This window comes from Mastigoproctus giganteus, chromosome 13 (assembly GCF_048544385.1).
Source record: "Mastigoproctus giganteus isolate SK-2022 chromosome 13, ASM4854438v1, whole genome shotgun sequence".
Taxonomy (NCBI): Eukaryota; Metazoa; Arthropoda; class Arachnida; order Uropygi; family Thelyphonidae; genus Mastigoproctus; species Mastigoproctus giganteus.
Window position 1 is genome coordinate 152,731,282 of NC_143587.1, and position 20,211 is coordinate 152,751,492.

The 20,211-nt window shown below is 38.2% G+C and overlaps 1 protein-coding gene across 3 annotated transcripts in view; it reads left to right on the plus strand.

Moving 5' to 3' along the window:
* Positions 1-20,211, plus strand: part of LOC150076529 (uncharacterized) — a 437,825-nt gene that overhangs the window by 128,033 nt on the left and 289,581 nt on the right. For all 3 annotated transcript variants that reach the window (XM_090387824.1, XM_090387826.1, XM_090387825.1), the window contains 2 exons: positions 788-880; positions 13,521-13,592. In XM_090387824.1, coding sequence (XP_090243950.1) covers positions 788-880; positions 13,521-13,592 — 165 coding nt within the window. The remainder of the gene's footprint in view (positions 1-787; positions 881-13,520; positions 13,593-20,211) is intronic.

The following is a 20,211-nucleotide window of genomic DNA, read 5'->3' on the forward strand; positions in this document are numbered from 1 at the left end:
CCCCCCCACCCACCCAACCAACCAACAGGATCCCTCTTTCCGAGTTTCCACTGGTTGCAATGCACGGCAAACATGCAGGATTCCTATGGTGTAAACCTGGAACCTGGTTGTGGGTGTTGGATCCCAGTGATGCTAGTCTGGAAGACCAGCAGCATCAGTGGGAGGTACCTTCACCATGTACAGGTGCCCACATCAAGGGGTTTCCTGCAAATGGTACTGCATAAATTTCGAAGCATTATTTGTCAATGAGAGCAGTTTCTCCATGTTTAGTCAAGTAGACTCATTAAAGGTAACGCTTTAGGGCTGGTTTCCTTTTTAATGATGAACTGAATTTTTTTTTTTTTTTTTTTTATACTCCCAATGGAACACCCATTTCCATTTTAACATGATGGCTTCATTAGGATGCAAATTAAAAAAAAAAAAAGAAAAAAAAAAAAAAAGAAAAGCAGATTAATCTGTTTAAGCTGACAACACTTTGGGAGGCTGCACAAGAAATATCTGAGAATGATATGCCAGCTGCCAATTTGACATAAATGTTCTACTGTTATTAACAGAGAAAAGGTGTTAAAAATCTATTATTCCAGGTTTTATAAGTTTCAAAGTAAGAGTTTCACAGTGGTTAGAAAATCAGTTATTTTTTTGTTTTTGTTTTATCTAATAATTGTTAGTGTTTTCCTTAACATAAATGATATTGGTCATAAGTTAATGAAATACAAGAAAATGTCCTGTAATTATCTTAATTATTTTTGTTAACTTTTTAACTTTTTTTTTGTTTTTAAAATTTCAGTTCTGCAGTTATTTCTTCGTCCGAAAATGAAATAGTTGATAAAAACAAAGAAGATGAACTGCAGTCTGTTATCCAGAGGCCTCTTGTAATAAGGTATCTTAAAGTGTATATAAATTTATAATTTACTTTAGAACTTATCTGTAGAGACAGCACCTTTAGGATTGGAAATTATTAGCCACTGTAGGCAGACAGTCACTACTCAGAATTCTGTCCTGTTCCCTTCTATCCTGTCTATCCTTTCTGTATATATTGTACTCTCCAAATTCAAATTGTGCATTCCTTATCTCCGTGTGACACCATGTCTCTGATATTCCAACAATATCTTCCTTTGATGTCTTGATCAGCACTTCAGATTCATCAAATTTATTTACTATACTCCTAGCATTTGTGTACATGCAATTATACATGAACTGTTCTTACTCTTAGTTATCCTAACACAGATCACGTATTTATTTGTTCCATGATAACTCCCAGCACCTTGCTTTCCAAGCTGCTACTCATTCCAATAGAAGCAGTTTTAAATTGAAAAAAGTTGCAAGTGGAGCACTTGATCTTGAAATAGCATATAGGGGCTCTGCAGAGGACCATACACAGGTTTTTGTTTTTATACTGAAACTGTCATTTTAAAGAGGTTGGGAATCTTTCACAAGTTATCCATGATTTGGTTGACTCTCACTCACCTCCAGAAAAATATTGTCTCTGATGTAAACTCTGGTAGGAAATGACTAAATGACTGGATTTGTTGTTTGTAAATTTGTCAAAGAAACTATTTCTGTTAGATTGTGTCTTTCCATTTTAATAAAACATTGAACACGAAAAAGTGTGAATACTTCCAGCAGCTTGCAGTTAGTTTGAACATATGGCTAGTGATGAGACATTTTTGAAATGGATCAGCCCTCTCCCCCCACAATAACTAAATGTATCACATTTCATCTCAATAACTGTAGATGAAACATAGGTCGATTGATATGATCCAAAAACCAAACTTAGTGGTAGCCCCTTTCCCCACCGACCTAAAAATGCAGAAAAGTGAAGACCATGTTGCTTGTGTTTTTTTATTTTTTTATTTTTTTTTTATTATGGCAGTGTTGTTCGCCATGAATTTGCTCCAGAGGGACTAACAATTAAAGAGTTTTGCGTTGAAATTCCGAGATGCCTTTAATCACAGTTTAAATCAAAAGACCAGAAAAGTGAAACTTGAAAAGACTGGTTGCTTCACCATGATAAAATGCATTAATTGTTGCTTTTTTTTTTTTTTTTTTTTTTTTTAATAATCAGATATTGTTATTTATGAGTTGTTGTTTTTTTTTTTTTTTTTACTAACTGAAAATACATTGATTTAATGAACTTACAAATTGTAAATAGTAATATGTGGCTGAGCTTTTTGCAATTCCAAAATTGACTTTCTGGAAGTGGTTCCTTCACTTTGGAAAACTCTAGAATTTATATTTGTTTTTAGATTATTTTAAACTATATACTGTAGAACCCGGATAAGAAATTCCCACATAAAAAGTTTTTCTCTGTACCTGGTTTCTTAAGTCCCAATTTCAACTCTCTATGTGCTGTAATGTATTATTTTCCTGTGTAAGAAGTTTTCTGGGTAAAAAGTGTTTTCCCACATAAAAAGTTCATGATAAAGAATATAACAGAATACACAGTATTATTATAATGACGTTTTCCCACTTAATACATTTTTTAAATATAGAAATTATTTATTTTTAATATTAAAAAATATTAAAAGGAAAACATTTGGTAATCGAACAAGTTAGTGCAGCAGTTCCTAAACTGTGTTGTGCTGCCACAGCGAACTCATAGGGGCACCATGGGATATTTAAAATTTTCGTGGGAACCACAGGGATACTTGACATCTGTTGGACACCGCTCAAACTACTAGCTCGAGGTAGTTTACAGTTTAAACATTATCATAGTTTCAACATTACTTATTAATGTTGAAACTATGAAATCGTGTCGAGCCATTTTAGTACCTGAGGCAAGAATGAAAAATTTTGCCCTACTGTTAATCATGGCAACTATTTAATCTTTCTTTTGGCGACCCTTTCAGCTTTTAATCTGAGGGAAGAACCTCGTTCGCCTCACCCTCGGCACGGCTCTGGTGCCAAGCATCATTTTAGTTTGTAGTAAACTACTGAAGTAGTGAAATGGCATAATTTTTGATATACGTGTATCTAATATTGTTAATGCCTTTACAATGAGTTGCCCTGATATTGCACTACCTCCAATAAGCAATGCTTCGCCAATGGAAAAGACTAATGTTACTTATTTTCGGCGGATACCACCATCCAGGGATGGTGGGGGTGGTGGTATCTGCCAAGAATCCTTTGGTGAAGTGTTGCCTATTCAAGAATCCACTGTCAAAGCGTTGCTTTTTCGAGGTAGTTAAATATCAAGGCAAATCGTGAAGGCATTCACAATATGAGATACTTGGATTAGATTAGTGAATTTTCCATAGTCGAGACTTTTAGTGCTAAAACATTTTTAGCAGAAACATTATGATATAATGGAAGTGACATATTGCAATTTTTTTCATCGATATCCATAATTGGATACGTTGACCATTTTAAGTGTTAAGTTCTGATGGTTGTGAACAGTTCTGAATTACTTAGTGGATTGTTGCTCTGTCTTGTTATAATTGCGACCTTTTAAGATATGTTGAAACTCCAAAGGAGTCATTCTTCCAACTTGGTAATGAGTTTAAATCAGAATGTTAAGCAATTAGAAATCCTCAGTTTAAAAATGTTTCCCATAGGCAGAGTAAAATATTTATTAATTCTGAAATAGTACTTAAAAATGATCTTTAACTTATGTATGTGTATCTAATATTTCATACCCTTAGGTCTCATTTTCCTTTCTAAGAAGTTTTTCTGCGTAAGAAGTTCTAAACCTCCAGTCCCTTGGAAAACTTCTTATCCGGATTCTACTGTATATTTTTATCACTTTTATATGATTTTATTTTAAATAGACATTTTAAACACTGGTTTAGTTTTGTTTCATGATTTTTCTTAGTACAGTATTGATATATTTATGAAATAGATGCAGTGGATATTCCTGACACAAGAGTCTTTTTTTTTTTTTTGCTAATATCCTGTAAACATTCTTATTGTCACTGTCTCAGAAATCCCCATATTTTTTGAACAAACTCATATATTTTCCCTCCATTGTATTCACATTCTTCTATCTGCTTCTTTCGTTCATTTCCATCATTATGTGATTTTTCAACTCTAGTTCCATTCTTATATCCTGTCACTTTCTTCTTACTCACCTCAGATAGTGTTATTCCTATCTTGTTATTATTTTTACCTCAGTTTTTTGTGCTCGTCTGGTAAACCGAATATTTGCTTGTATATTTTAGCTTGGAAATAAATATAATTGGCTTGTACAAGAAATTTAATCAAATAGAATATTTCATTCCTAGGTAAATTTGACTTATTTAAACTTACTGATTGATCATTAATAAGGTTATATATTGTGTCTAGAGTATATTCTACATGTACATTCATGTACAGGGAAACAACATCTAAAGAGAATGATTCATCGTCGCTTTTTAATGTTTTTCCTTTTAATTTGTTAAATAACATATCCGAATTCTTTAAACCGAACGTTAATGTTGAACGCAAAGGTACTCACCTCAGATAGTCTTATATAGATTATATAGATTGCCATATAGATATGTCGTGAGTGATGAAATAGCTGTGTTTCTGTAAGAAACAATGGGTCTAATAGGATATCCTATTTTGTGTAGTTTAACTTGTTTGAAAAGAGTGGGTACTGCATTAATCCTAGCTTTAAGTGTTTTAAAATGGCAATTGAAATATAGTCTTTTTTTCTGTATTATTCAGTTAACTTACTATTAAATTGGTTAATTAGATTGTCAAACACCATTTTCTCTACAGCTTGGTAGGTAGGTAGAACTATCGGATGTAATATTACTAAGTTTGTCTATATAATCAGTTTTATTTAAAACAACTACCATATCTCCCTTGTCAGCTTTCTGTATGATAATATTACTATTCTGTCGTAATTTCTGGAGACCAATGCTCTCTTCTTTTGATAACCTGGTTATATATGGGTCCTTATTCTGATTAATAACTCCATTAATCTGCTGTATAATTCGTGAACTGCTTTTTACTAATTGTGAACAGAGAAACAGTTCGAATAAGTTGGTCCCTTAAAAGAAGTTTTAGACACTTTTAAAGTTTAAATTATTTTTGATTTGATATATATTTATTTCGTGGTTTCAAGATCTTTTTCGACAATTGTTTTTCAGTTCTCATGTTAGCATGCGATAGTGGTTGGTTTTGGGGGATTGATGGCTGTCGACTTTCCATGGCTCTTCTCAATACGCTATGGTGGGTATGAGAATTGAATACATGATGATTTTAATACATAGCTATTTTAAAACTCATAAGCTGATTTATTTAATATTAAACATGGGACGTTGGCTCATATAATAATACATTCATACGCGATTCAGCGTCGAGGGAGAGAGAATTACAGTCCTACAGAAAGGTACGAGGTTTCCTCTTATAATTTAAAATTAATAATAATAGGGCACATTGGGCTTCATTACTCTTTCGATTTTAATTTGACTGTCATTGTAGGGATGTGACTACCAGATCTATGGGTTTACTTGCAGTCGTCCATTATCGGACTTGATGTATGGCAATCAGTGTCTTCCTTCTCATGAAAAGTTCCTGAGCAAACTTGGAAAGTGCTCTATATTCCTCTTTTTGTATCCAGGAACGTGATGGTCTAATTCTTTGGGGAGATATTTGATTGTCGTTATGAGAATGCACCTGAGGTCTTCATATTGCAGGCAGTCATACATCAGATGAATCCAGTTTTCTGTCTCTCCACATGTACAATTGGGATCCTCCGTAAGACCTAACAGCTTTCCTTTAGGAAAGCTGTTAGGCTTTGGTCTTACGGAGTTTAGGATATATTTTGCTAAGTTCTGGTAGGTATTTACGTGTAATTTCTTCTTTGGTGGTCTCTGTCCACCTGTTAATTGGTGGATAAAGATATAATATTACTAAGTACCTACTATGAGTTTGCAACCGGGTTTTTCTGTCTTGTAGCTTTTCGTCGGGTCTGTTGTATACTCCAGAAAGGTGGCAGCCATCCCCCCCCTCGAGAGTTGGTGAAGCATCCCAGTTCTAGCTATCTCCAAATCCAAAGGGAATGTTCCAGTGAGCACCTGAAGGGCCAGTTTACTTACAGTACGACAAACACGTGTGATTGTAATTAGTATGGTTCTCTGTTGCGTCCAGGATTCGCTTGTTTACTGCCAGAGCAATTTTACGATACCAAATTGCAGATACATGATGTGATTGTGGGGATGAAGGTTGTTTTGTAATACAGGGCCAATGCTCGTTTTTTAGGACCCAGTCTCTTCTTGTAATCCTAGCCACCATTGCTGAGTAGCATCTGATTTTTCCCCTTATGTGCTTAAGGTGAGGTTGGAAGGAGAGTTTACTGTTCAAGACTATGCCCTAGTACTTCGGCTCATTAGTTAATTTGATGGTAATGGCATCTATTTTTATCTTCGACAGTCTTTGCAGTAGGAGAGTCCCTTTGAGCAGAATGGATGAGGTCTTCATAGGTGAAATCTTTAGTTGGTTCATTTAGGCCCATTGTTGTGTTATTTGCAGGGCATGGTTTGCCTGGATCTCCAGCTGGGTCCTGGAGTCTGCTTCTATTGTGAGGATCAGGTCGTCCGCAAAGGCCTGGGACCCAACCACCCTCAGGAATCCGTCAAAGACGAGGTTCCAGAGGAGTGGCCCCAGAACGGACACTTGCGGGCAGCCCCTGAAAACAGGTTTTGAGATCTTATGATAGTGCGTGTTAATTTCCTCTGTTCTCTAGTTGAGGTAGTTGTCTATTACCTTGAAAAGGTTGATGGGTATTTTTGCCTCTCTCAACCTGCTGAGGACGCTTGGCCACCAAAGTGTGTTGAATGCACCGGCCAAGTTGATTGAGATTACGAGGAAGTACTTCTTCCTGCACTCCACCTTTTTAAGCAAATTGTCAAGTGCCTCTGTCGTTGAAGATCCCTCCTTGAATCCGTACTGATTCCTGGCTGGAAACTCAGCAGTTTCATCATGATGTTGTATCCTTTTATATAGCAACCTTTCAAATAGTTTACTGACAACTGAGAGCAGTGCGATGGGTCTGTTGGAATCTGGGCATTCTGGTTTTTTCATTGGATTTTTTAATATTAGCCTTATATTGGCTGTTTTCTACTTGGTTGGGAATTTCCCAGATTCAAGACATCTATTATAAAGAATTAGTAAAAGCTGTGGAGCATATTGAATTGTTTTAAGTATTTCGGGTTCGATCATGTCCAAGCCCGGACATTTTCTATTTCGAATTCTGGTAGCAGCTGTGTTGGGTTCATCCTGCGTGAAGGGTTGTACAAGGTTGGGGGTGTTGTAGGTTACGTTTTCTTCACATATGATGTGCTGCTCCGGCAGAGTCAGTATTGCTGGATCGCTGTAGATGGAATTCAGAATGTTTCCCATCGACTGCTCTCAGGTCGTCGTCAGGTTGCTTTGCGGGGTTCTGGTGCTTTTTGTGACCCCCCCCCCTTGGGGAGTTTGTTGATGGTTACCCTGTAAACCAATTCCCAGGGGTCAGCATTTTCAGTGATTGAAACTAGGCGCTCCCATGAGTATTTTCCACTCTTTTTTATGGCTTCTGTGTATCGGTTTCTAGCTTCTCTATAAAGTTGTTGGAGGACTTCAACCTTGCCTGCCGGCCATGTTCTACATGCCTTTTGGAAGTCCTTCCTTTTCCTGTTCATTTGTCTTCTTAATGTTGCAATTTCTGGGGTTCACCAGGGAACAGTGCTGGGCTGTGGGTTTTTTCTTTTAATTGCTTGATCACTGACATTTTGTATTATCTGGGTTATCTTCTGCTGTGATTTGTTGGGATCATCTTGTGACTCTAATTCCCTAGGGTTGTTTCCAACCGTTGTGATCAAAATGTTCCTGTATTGTGGCCAGTCGGCCTTGATTATGGCATATCTACTTTGCAGTTGTTTAGGTGGTACAGATCTTGTTAGAGCCCTAGTAATGTGACAGGTTATGGCCCTGTGGTTGAAAGTGGAGGAAGAATGGTCAAAGTTGACCATTCTTCCTCCACTCTGCAGTCAGCCAAGAACCCTGCCAAATTCCTTGTTGCCAGGGTGATATCAATTTTGGCCTCCCAGAGGGTATTTGAAAAGGTGGGCAGGTGGTGCGGCTGATTTAGTATCGTCAGTAGAACCTGCGAGGAAGTTCTCCAGTAGTTGATCATTTCTGGTGCCCCGTGTGCCTGGGGTAGAGGGTAGAGCTATGCCACGCTGGCGAGCGACAGTTGACATCAGCCCCAGTGATTATTCTTTGGTTTGGCAAGATGTTCATTGTGCTGTAGGTAGTTTAATTCAAAGTTTATGTCCTGTCCAGGTCGGCAGTAGAGCGCTACTACATAAAAGGATCCCAATGCTGTGATGACTTGGGCGCATACTGCCCACACCGTACATAATTGTGTGATTCTAGTGTTTTGCAGTTATTTTCTGGTTTCTAACCAGAATTGCCACCCATGTCTTCCTCTGTGTATATTGCCTTATATGAAAGCGGATAACCCACAACGTGATTTGCATGTGTGTAAGGCTCCTGCAGCATAATTATGCCCATTCTCCTCTTCAGCCTTGGCCTGGATCTGGCCTGCCAGTACTCTAGCCCGCTGCACATTGATTTGAACTATCTTGATCATTGTTGTGTTGTACTGTTTGATTCTCTTATCCATAATTGATCCTTGCTTGGTATGAACTCTTGGCTCTGAGATAGTCGGGCATTTTGGGTCTCTGATTGAGTGCTTGTTGTCTATTTTCAGTGTTTTGCAGTTTGAGCATATGGGCTCCTGGTTTTTGTTTGGACAGGCATTAAACTTGTGCCTTTTTTCCCGAGCAGTAGCCGCATGTAGTGGTGGTATGAATATGTGTGTGAGAGGTATGTCCAAACTTGCACCATCTATAACACTGGTATGGCCACATACTGAAGTGTTACAGATGCTGCAGGGCCTCCGGAGCGAGTTCCACAATCCAGTTTTTGTTAATGCTTTCTCTAGTATTGGTGGAATACTTTGGCATTACCATCTTTTGTGGTTCAACATTTGTGTTTGTTCGTTTCAGATTTCTGTCGAATATTTCCTGGGTTAATTGGCCTGGAGTGACATCACTGCTCACATCATACACTGTGCTGCCACTTTATTAGGTTCACCCCTGCTGTGCACACAAATGGTCTGTCCCACAACGTTGCAAGTGACATGACCACAGTTGTGGATATAAATGCAGCAGAACAGCCTTTCTAGTATCAGTTAAGCGTACAAGCCATAGCAAGAATGGGGAAAAGGAGTGATCTAACAGACTTCAAACGTGGCATGGTAGTAGGTGCAAGACGTGCTGGACAGTGCATCTCTGAAACGGCAGTTCTCCTGAACTTTTCACGCACCACAGTTTCAAGGGTGTATCGAGAATGGTGCAGTTAACAGAAAACAGCACTCCTGTGGAAGAAAATCGCTTGTTGATGAGAGAGGTCAGAGGAGGATGGCTAGAATTGTGCAAGCAAACAGATGGGTCACAATGTCACACGTCACGTCAGAATACAACCTTGGTGTGCAGAACAAAATATCGCAATGGCCCATTTGCAACAAAGTGCGACAACTAGTTGCACTTTGTTGCAAATGGGCTACAACATCTGATGGCCACATTGCGTACCTTCGTTATCAATAAAGAACAAGAGAGCACGCCTCCTGTGGGCACAGCAACACCAGCACTGGACTATCGAGGATTTGAAAACAGTTGCTTGGTCTGACGAGTCGAAGTTCCTGGTGCATCACGTTGATGGAAGGCTCAGAATTTGGTGAAAACAACATGAATCCATGGACCCGTCATGTCTGACGACTACTGTGCAAGGTGGTGGGGGCAGTGTTACGGTGTGGGAAATGTGTACCTAAACATTGTTGCTGACCAAGTGCATCCGTACATGTTGACAGTTTATTCTCAGTCAGATGGTTACTTCCAGCAGAATAATGCGCTGGTGCACAAAGCCCGAATCACTAATGGAATGGTTCCAGGAACATGACAATGACTTTTCTTTGCTGCATGGCCCGCTCAGTCCCTGGATCTCAAACCTACTGAACATCTTTGGAATGAGCTGGAAAGGGTTGTTCGCTGCAACACCTCTGTCGAACCTCAAGGAACTGCGTCATGGACTGATGTCTGCATGGTACTCCATTCCTGATAATGTTTTCAGCATCTTGTTCAATACATGCCTAGACAAATTCAGGCTGTTTTGAAGGCTAAAGGAGGCTCAACACGCTACTAGGTAGGTGTACCTAATAAAATGGTGGCTCATTGTAGATTATAATAGACAGTCCCTTCATTTTGGGGGGCTCCGCAGTTAGGCCTAGGGCAGCTACCTTAGAATTGTCGATTATACCCTGTACTTCCTGTTTGGTCTCTCTCAATTACCATGCCTACATTTGTATCGTGTGCATTACTTTAATCCTGGTTTGTTTGAGGTCCTCTTTTAAGTTGTTGATGACCCTTGTCTTTATTTCCTCACTTGTACCTATTTCTTCTGAATTTTTTTGGTCTTAGGATCATTAGGTTTGGGGTTGGAAGTAAGGTCTTTCTCTTTGGCTGTACTCTTGTCATTGTTAATTGTTCAGTTTTTTTTTGTTTATTTGGTTTTTACGAGCATTAGCAACTAAGGCCATATTGCTCCGGGATATGCGGTGGTTGTTCCCTGACCGTTCCGCATCCTCCGTATTTGGTGGTGACGGGCTCGAACCCCGGTCTAATCAAGAAGTGTGTGCTATGCACTGCTGCTCCTTCCCACCTGGCTACAGAGGCACCCAATTGTTCAGTAGTTAGTTGGTGGAATCCTCAGTGCATCTGCATAAGAGGGAGCACGCTGTTGCATGTTATGTGCTCCACCTTCAAGGTAGGCCTCCAATTTGGTGGTGGCCTTTTCACATTCCAAGTGACTCTTGTATAAGATTGACTCCAGTTTGTTCCATAGGGTGACGATTTGTCCCCTAAGGCCCGCTGACACTCTCTTACTCTGGTTTTTAAACAGGTCCTCCAAGGCTGTTTTAAGAATGCAGGTCTGGTCCAAGGGTGAGCCCTCTGGGAGGGTGGGATCCAGGGTGGAGTCCCTTTGCTTGGATTCTCCATCTTCTCCATTTGTTTGGTGCCAGTGAGCCCTGAGCTGCCCTGAGCATCTTTCTCTTCACTCTTGCTCATGGTCTCCCTGTCAGACTTTGGAACAGTTTTTTCTTATTTTTCTTTTTGCTGGCCAGTGTTAGGATCCAGGCTGGAATCCCTTTGCTTGGATTCCTCCATCTTCTCCATTTGTTTGGTGCCAGTGCCGCCCTGAGCATCTTTCTCTTCACTCTTGCTCCTAGTCTCCCTGTCAGACTTTGGAACGGTTTTCTTTTTCTTTTTGCTGGCCAGTGTCAGCTTTGCCTCTCCATAGTTTTCCTGATGGTCAGGGTTAGTAAGGTCATTTTCAGTGTCCAACTGCAGCATGTCAGGCTGTGTGCTGGCATTTTCTTGCCTTGGTTCTTGCATTTTGGTGTTGGAAAATCGAGTCGGCTGATTACCGAGTAACAGTTAGTGAAACCCTTATAAAATCACTATTAATTCAGAAACTAAATAATAGTTGATAATCCGCAACTTCTTACCAGTCCACCAGGGGTGCTAAAATCTCTGAAATTTAAGTAATTTTCTTTTGACACTACACACCAAGTTTGAGCCAAATCGGCCCAATAAAGAGCAAGATATTTACATTTGAAGCTTGAAAATCTTCAGTCCACATCAGAAATTGAATGATTTTTTGTGATAATCTTAGAAATCCTCTTATATCTCAACAACTACCCAGAATTCCGTCGTGCAAAAGGGCCTAGGGCCTTCACCAGGTCCAGAGTCATATATATATAGGCATTTCCAAAATAATAGATGCACCAATATTAACAATATACTTAAAGGCTTACCTGTCCAAGCTTTCCATCCATAGTGTAAAATAACAAGTATAATATTCCAACAGCAAAGATGGCAGCCTCCAGAAGACAAACCCACGTGATCTACGAATAATCCACCACGAGAGTCATATGATAGACCAGTGACCAATGTAGTTTACTTTACTATTAACCTAAGTAACTATATGGGAACTCCAATAATTTTCTCAACAGATCATATACTGGGCAACACTGATGTGATGGATGCCACCATAAACAACTTTCCCTCCAAAATAGTCACATGATTGACTCCATTTTGGAGAACAAGGGAGAACACAAGATGGCCATACAGTATTATATATTTATGCAAGGCAGGAGCCAAAGTTTAATAAATGAAACTTGCTGGCTATTGGTGAACAAAAAGCAAACAGAGTATCCCATCACCATGATCAGCCACCCTACAGTCCAAAATAGTATTCAAAACCTTGTCTTCAAAACCTTCAAAACCTTACCCCACAATTTTTGGAAGAACAAAGAAACATAAATATCTAAGTAAGCTGACAGTTAAAAAGAACAACTAAAGCAGCCATTTTGCCATATTATCCATTAACGGAGAACAAATAAGCTACTGTGGAGAGAAACGTTTTTTCTACACCACCATACAACTGTCAGCTTTGAAAAAGGTTTCTTTACACCCACCCAGACTTCATTTACTACTGGGACATATTTTTGAACTGGGCAAAAAACACAGAAAACTAGATAATTCCAAGAGCGACATTTAATAACAACATATCACAAATCCAAGCCGTACTCTATTGTTCATAATGAAACCTCTGCTATTACTCTTGAAACCATTAACAGGAGTTCCTGAAAATCTTTGAACAAACTCGGCCATAGAAGTTGATATTAGCCAAGTGTCTGCCTCAAGGATTTTGAAACGAAAAAATTCCAACCTTACAAATTCCAATTTCTTAAGAAATTGTACTTTGTAAGGACATGGAGATGACACCGACGGATGGATGGATTCTGTGAGTGGTTATTGCACACCTTATGTGTACACCCACTTTTCTATCTGATGTCATGTTCAGTGATGAAGCCTGCATTTACTTGAATGGTTCTGTTAATCAGCATAATTGTTGATATTTTAATAGTGATACCAACCCATATTGGATGGTTGAAGGCCACTCACAAACTAATGCTAAGGTTGTAGCTTGGTGTTCCATCCAATGTTGAAAGTTGGTGGGGTTTTACTTTTTTGAGGCCTAGTGGCCCAGGGGTCGCGGGTTCGGGTCCCGCCTCAGGCTTGGATTGGGGTACTGCAGGAACCTTGGGAGGTGCATTATGGCCACAGAAGCCGATGCGCCAACAACTAACAAAGAAAGAAAGAAGACACTTTTTTGAGGGAAATGTTAGATGTGAAAATTACTTGCATATGCTCAAATAGATTTTGGAACCTATATCGATGATCTTCTTCTAGAAAAATTCAGGCACAATGTATTGCACTGAACAATCACCAATCTACAAAAGCAATTAGATCTATGTATGGATGTACACAGAGCTCATTTTGAGCATTTCTATAATTAATGTGATTAAAATGTATTTTATATTTATCTATGAGTACGCACTTTTTTGATATCTGGTATATAAAGGAGACAAAATAAAATTAATAACATATGAGATTACTAATACATTTTATGTTATGTGTACGTAGCCCTGCAAGTGTTCAAGTCACTGAGGAGAAGAAAGAGGAGCATTTTGTAATTCAGAGATCTCTTGTAATACAGTAAGTTTATTTCTTATCATACTATCCATATTCACTTTGTATTGTATCTATATTATTGCTTTTGATTTTTTTTCCATGACAGGGTTCATCACTCATTTGAAGAGGTCTAGATTTTAATCATGTTGGAGAGCAAAGAAATTTTTAAGGTCCCTTTCAGTCAAGGTGTAGTTAACCACTCTCAGGGAGTACTTCTCTTCCTCCCGTGAATTGGTCTGGGTTTTCTAACCCAAAGAATTTGTAAATCATCTCATGAATACACATACAGTATAGATTTGTACAGAGATGATAAACTCTCACGATTATAAAAGAACTAAATAAGAAAACAAACAAACATGCCTTTTGAACAGAATTAGAGCTCATAATTGCCATTTCAAAAAAAAAAAAAAAAAAATATATATATATATATTAATGATAAAAAAGAAAGTTAATAGCTATAAAAACAGCAACTGTAACTAATATTTATGGGTCAATGCAGTTGCAAGCAATCATGCAATACACCCATAATGTATATAAAATATTAAGGACAATAGAAAATGATAGAAAAAGTAAATCAATCAAATAATAATACTTTAAGGGACCTAAGAAAACAAAAAAAAAAAAAAAAAAAAAAAATTATTATCGCTTTTTACCCACAATCTAGATGACTTCAACTGGGGCCAACCACTCAAACTGAAGGAAAAAAGCGACAAGAGGTTCTCTGTTTCTGTAATGATCAATATATGCTAAGTAATTTAAATCTAATCCAAATATAAACCAATATAGGCCAAATATAAATCAAATGTAGTAAGAAATTTAAGAATTTTAGAAATATTAGAATCAAAAGTAAGAAAATATAAGTAAAATATAAATGTAAGCATATATTAATCATCGTTGACCCGATAGAGAACGTAATTTAATGATTAAAATAAGATTAAATATATAATACACACTACATATTTACCGTATCTAGGACATGTTTGTTTGTTTGTTTGGTTGGTTTTTATGAGCATTAGCAACTAAGGCCATATTGCTCAGGGATATGCGGTGGTCATTCCTTGACCTTTCCGCATCCTCCGTATGTGGTGGTGACGGGCTCGAACCCCGGTCTAATCAAGAAGCGTGTGCTACGCACTGCTGCTGCTGCTGCTCCTTCCCACCTGGCATCTAGGACATAATGTAATAGTTGTCAAAATAATATGTGGTGCCCCCTATGTGATGGATACGGTAAAAATAAATATAAATAAATAATTAATCAAATAGCCAATCACATTTAAGTTAACGCAAAGAGAAACATGCAGATAGTAAGAAGAAAAACTAAAGGAGTAGGAATAATAGAACCTGAGCTCCACAAAGGCGAAAAATAGTGGTATAGATAAGAAATAGTTTCTCCTATGTCCTCGGATTGCCCTAATAATTTCGGAGAAATAAAAATAAAGAGTGTAGGACAGCTTAAAGACATTTCAAGATATAAGTTGTGGCTCGGGTATGCCTGGGATCGCAAACCCATTCCTATAGTAGGACTCTGAGCTGGATTTGCATGTTACCTCAGCGTGAACTTAAGTGAATTTAAATGAATTTAACTATATGTATAAAAAAAAAAAAAAAATGATGATACACTGTAATTTGCAAGCCGGTGGGTACATGTTTTCTACGCCGTAAAACACCAAGAATGCAAAGTGCATCCTATGTACATATATACATGGCACTAAATATGACAATTATTTGAAAATTATATTGAAACAATGGGTTCGGAAAACAAATTTTTGAAATTAATTATGCTTATCGCTTTCCTGAAGTGATATTTCAGGTAAGCGATAGGGAAATTATTATTAATCAACTTGTTGTACAATGCTGTTATGTTTGCTGAACAGTTCTTATTATTATTGCAAATATAAGCAATCCTCAGACATTGCGATAAAATGATATTAGCATGCACTGATTTAGCATTAGCATTAGTAGACGCATATGATGCAAGAAAGCAAGCTTATTCAGCATCAGCCAAAAAAAAAAAAAAAACCCACTACTCCCATTTCACCCCTCCGTTCGTTCGAAATACCTGTCCAGCTGAGCCTTAAATTTGTTTAGGCTATCAACTTCAACAACAAGCGATGGGAGTCTATTCCACAAACCAACTGCCCGCCGGCTAAAGGCAAATTTCCGCACATCTATCCGACATCCGTCCTTCCTCAATTTGAATTTATGCCCTCTCAGGTGATTATTCTGAGCAAGAGGAAGAATCCCATCGGCATTGAGCATGCTCAAGCCATTCAAAGCCTTATACACCTCTATCAGATCAGATCACCTCGCCGATGCCTAGTCTCCAGGCTCTGTAATTTGCAAAACTTAAGCCTTTCTTCGTAAGAGCAACCCTTTGTTCCATTCACTAATTTGTTGCCCTTCTCTGTACTCGTTCCAGCAGCTCTACATCCTTCTTGAAATGAGGCCTCCAGACCTGTATACAGTATTCAAGGTGTGGCCTGACCAATGCCTTATACAAGGGAATAATCACATCCCTGTCCCTGCTAGAAAAATTCCTGTATATCATTGACAAGACACCATGAGCTACTCTTGCAGCTCGTCTGCACTGCTCAGAGAACTTCATATCTGCCTGCACAATTACTCCCAGGTCCTTTTCATTCTCTACCACTGTCAGCGTAGTACCACAGAGTTGATACGTTGATCTGGGGTTACTGTTTCCCATATGTAGTACTTTACATTTGTCAATGTTAAACTTCATTTGCCACCTCGAAGCCCATCTGCTCAACCTTTCCAGATCCTGTTGCAGCAGCATAGTATCAGTAGTGTCCTTAACAACCCTGCCAACCTTGGTATCGTCTGCAAACTTGGACATTAAGCCTGATACACCATCATCAATATCATTTATAAATACAGAAAACAACAATGGACCCAACACTGAACCCTGAGGAACTCCACTAATAACATTAGTCCACGTTGAGCAGTGTCCATTGATTACCACTCTCTGTCTTCTGCCACTCAACCATCCCTTTATCCATAGCAGCAGTTTGCCTCCAATGCCACACTTCTCCAATTTGTGCAGCAGTCTTCCATGCGCAACAGTATCAAAAGCCTTTCTAAGATCCAAATATATAATATCAAAGTTATTCCCTGCATCCAGTTCTTTTGTGACTACATCATAGTATCCAATCAAATTGGTCAGACAAGACCTGCCCTTAACAAAACCATGCTGTGTCTGAGCTATAACTGAATTCTTGTCCAGATGATCCTGCAGTGCTTCTTTAACCAGTGCCTCCATTAATTTTCCTGGAACAGAAGTTAAACTAACAGGTCTATAATTACTTGTGTCAGCCTTTGATCCTCCTTTGTGAATTGGGGTTACATTTGCACATCTCCAGTCCATGGGTACCACCCCTGAGTCCAAAGAAGCTCTCATAATTATGGCTAGGGGTTTGCTTACTTCCTTTGCTGCCTCCTTTGATATAACTGGATAGATCCCATCCACCCCGGGTGCCTTTTTTATGTTTATCCTCAACAATTTCTCCTCCACTTTCCTCTCAGTTATTAGAAAATAATCTAGCTCACTGCCAATGTTTACTTCACTTACGACATTCCCCTTCCTGAATAACTCCTCATGTGTGAATGTAGATGCAAAATACTCGTTTAGATTGTTAGCCACCTGAGCTGGATCCTCAACTGTTGAACCATCAACATCCAGTGGACCAATCTGATTCATCCCTTTCCTTCTTGAGTTTAAATAGGTAAAGAAGTCTTTTCTGTTTTTCTTTGCATCCTTTGCCAAGGATTTCTCATAATCTGCCTTTGCCTGCCTAATCTCCTTTGTGACTTGGTTACAGACCAACTTATATCTATCATAGGCTTCCATGTCACCCATTAATTTGTATGTATCCCATGCATTTTTCTTCTCTGCCATATGTCTCATTAGTTCATCTGACAACCATTTAGGCCTGAACCTTGAACAATATTTCTTGGTTGGTATGTAAAGCCTTGTAGCTTCCAAGATTAGTTCCTTGAATGCTTCCCATTTTGAATTTGCTGTTGGTAACATCATCAGTTGGTCCCACTGTATAGAATTTAAATACTGTCTCAGACCATCATAGTCGCCTTTACGAAAGCAAAAACCCTTCCCTTTACCTCTGATGGTAGTTACCTCCTTGAGTAAATCCCACTTCAGCACACTGTGATCACTGCCACCCAGTGGTTCCTTTATCTGCAGATTCCTAATGCATGAAGAATCACTACTGATAATCAGATCAAGAGTATTACTCCCTCTAGTTGCCTCCCGAACATGCTGGTGTAGAAAACAATCATCCAATAAATCCACAAAAGCCTTGCTAGTGTGTGAGTGACCAACCCACAAATTCCAGTCAATATCTGGGAAATTAAAATCCCCCATTATAAGACTCTCTGATTTACTGGCCCATTCTATTTCCCTGTACAGTATCTTATTATACTCATCAGAGTCATTAGGCCTATAGCACACTCCTACTCTCAATTTTGATTTACCTATGCTTATGTCACACCAAACTGACTCGACACTGCCCTGTCCATCAATGTCGACTGGCTTCACTTCCTTGGATTTTGTGTTTTTTAACTAATAGCATAACCCCTCCTCCCCTCCTGTCCTGTCTATCCTTTCTATACACATTGTACTCCCCAAATTCCAGTTCTGCATTCCTTATATCTATGTGACACCACGTCTCTGATATCCCAACAATATCTGCCTTTGATGTAGGTCCCTCCGTAGCCAGGTGGGAAGGAGCAGTAGTGCGTAGCACACGCTTCTTGATTAGACCGGGGTTCGAGCCCGTCACCACCAAATATAGAGGATGCGGAAAGGTCAAAGAATGACCCCCGCATATCCCGGAGCAATATGGCCTTAGTTGCTAATGCTCCTAAATAACAAACAAACAGCCTTTGATGTTTTGAGCAATACCTCAAATTCATCAAATTTATTTACTAAACTCCTAGCATTGGTGTACACGCAAGTATACATGCACCTGTTTCTATTCTTAGCTACCCTAACACAACCCATGTGTTTACTTGTACCGCAATGACTTCCAGCAGTCTCTGAAATATCCTGCATTTTTTTTTTCAGGCTTCTGCTCATTCCAATAGAAGCAGTGCAAGAATCTCTTTCACCTCTGCCAGTGGCTACTGTTAATCCATTAGTCTTTGTCTCCCCCCAAGCTAGCAGTTTTCCGACCCACCTAACACTGCCTCGATAGCATCAGCAAATATTCTTGCACCCTTTCTATTTAAGTGTATCCCATCCCTGTAGAAGCAATCTCTCCTGTTAACAAGTACATTCCAGGCTGAAAGAAATTCTACCCCTTGAGCCTTGCACAATCTTTCCAGGGCCGAATTGATCGACAAGGCTCTCATCATATACTCCCTCCTATCGTGTCTGGGCAGAATTGCAGACACTTTCAAATTCAACCCTACTTCACGGCTTTTTTTCAACAGTGACCTGTACTTGTTAAGTAATTCCGCTGGTCTCCTACTCTTAATATCATTAGTGCCAACGTGTACAACTATATCATTTTTTGTGCCCTTAAAAGATGATATCTGCTCTACAACGTCATCAACCTTTGCCCCTGGCAGACATTTTGATATATTAGATCTCCAGTTTGTAAAGCTGACTACATTGAAATTAAATGCATCTCTTTTATTATATACATTTACGTCTATATTATTATGGAATATTTCTATATGAAGATCCAGGTAATTTGCTATAGTATCGGAACTATTAGTTTTCTCTAATACAAGTTCTTCTGGATATAATTTACTGTAATCCTGGACAAAATGTGTACAATTAAAAACACATCTACATATCTGTATATAAGTAGGTTGTCTTGGAATGCTCTTTCTGTATAATATAGATAAAGGTTTGCGATTATGCTTGATGCTGGACTTCCCATAGGGGTGCCAGTCATTTGCAAGTATAATGATGTTCCGTCATATACATAATTATTAAAGAGGCATAAATTTATTAGAGTATCCCAATAGGTTAAATCAACCTTTATAGCATTTTTATTTTCCAAACATAGTTTCTGGAGAACGACTTTTAAATTATCAAGATTAATGCTCGTAAATAGACTGTTAAAGTCAAATGTTTGTATTTGTTGAATATTGTTATTTTTTATTGCATTTATAATCGGTAAGTTATTATTTATTATAATAGTTTTATTTAAGTTATTTAATATAATTTTAATTAACTTTTCTAATGTTTTTCTGGGAAATTTAGCATAACTATTTCTACATGATGTTATGAATCTGAAAGCAATAGATGATTTATTAAATTTGGGTATGCCACATATAAACGGATATTTTAGGTTATTATACTTTAACTTTTTATGCAATGCAATTAATATTTTGATTATTATAGTAGAAGAAGATGTTATGTGTTTATATGTACGGCTAGACTGTAGTTCATTTTTTATAATTTCTATATAATATGATTTACATATGATTTCATAATTGCAAGCAGCTTTGTCAACGGGAGTAATTACAAAATGTTTATGTATATCTTTGAGCTGCCTATTTATTAATTCGGTATTATATAGATTATCCTGTATGAATTTTAATTGATTATATTTGTTAGATATGATATTAATCATTGTAAATAACCACATGTGGTATG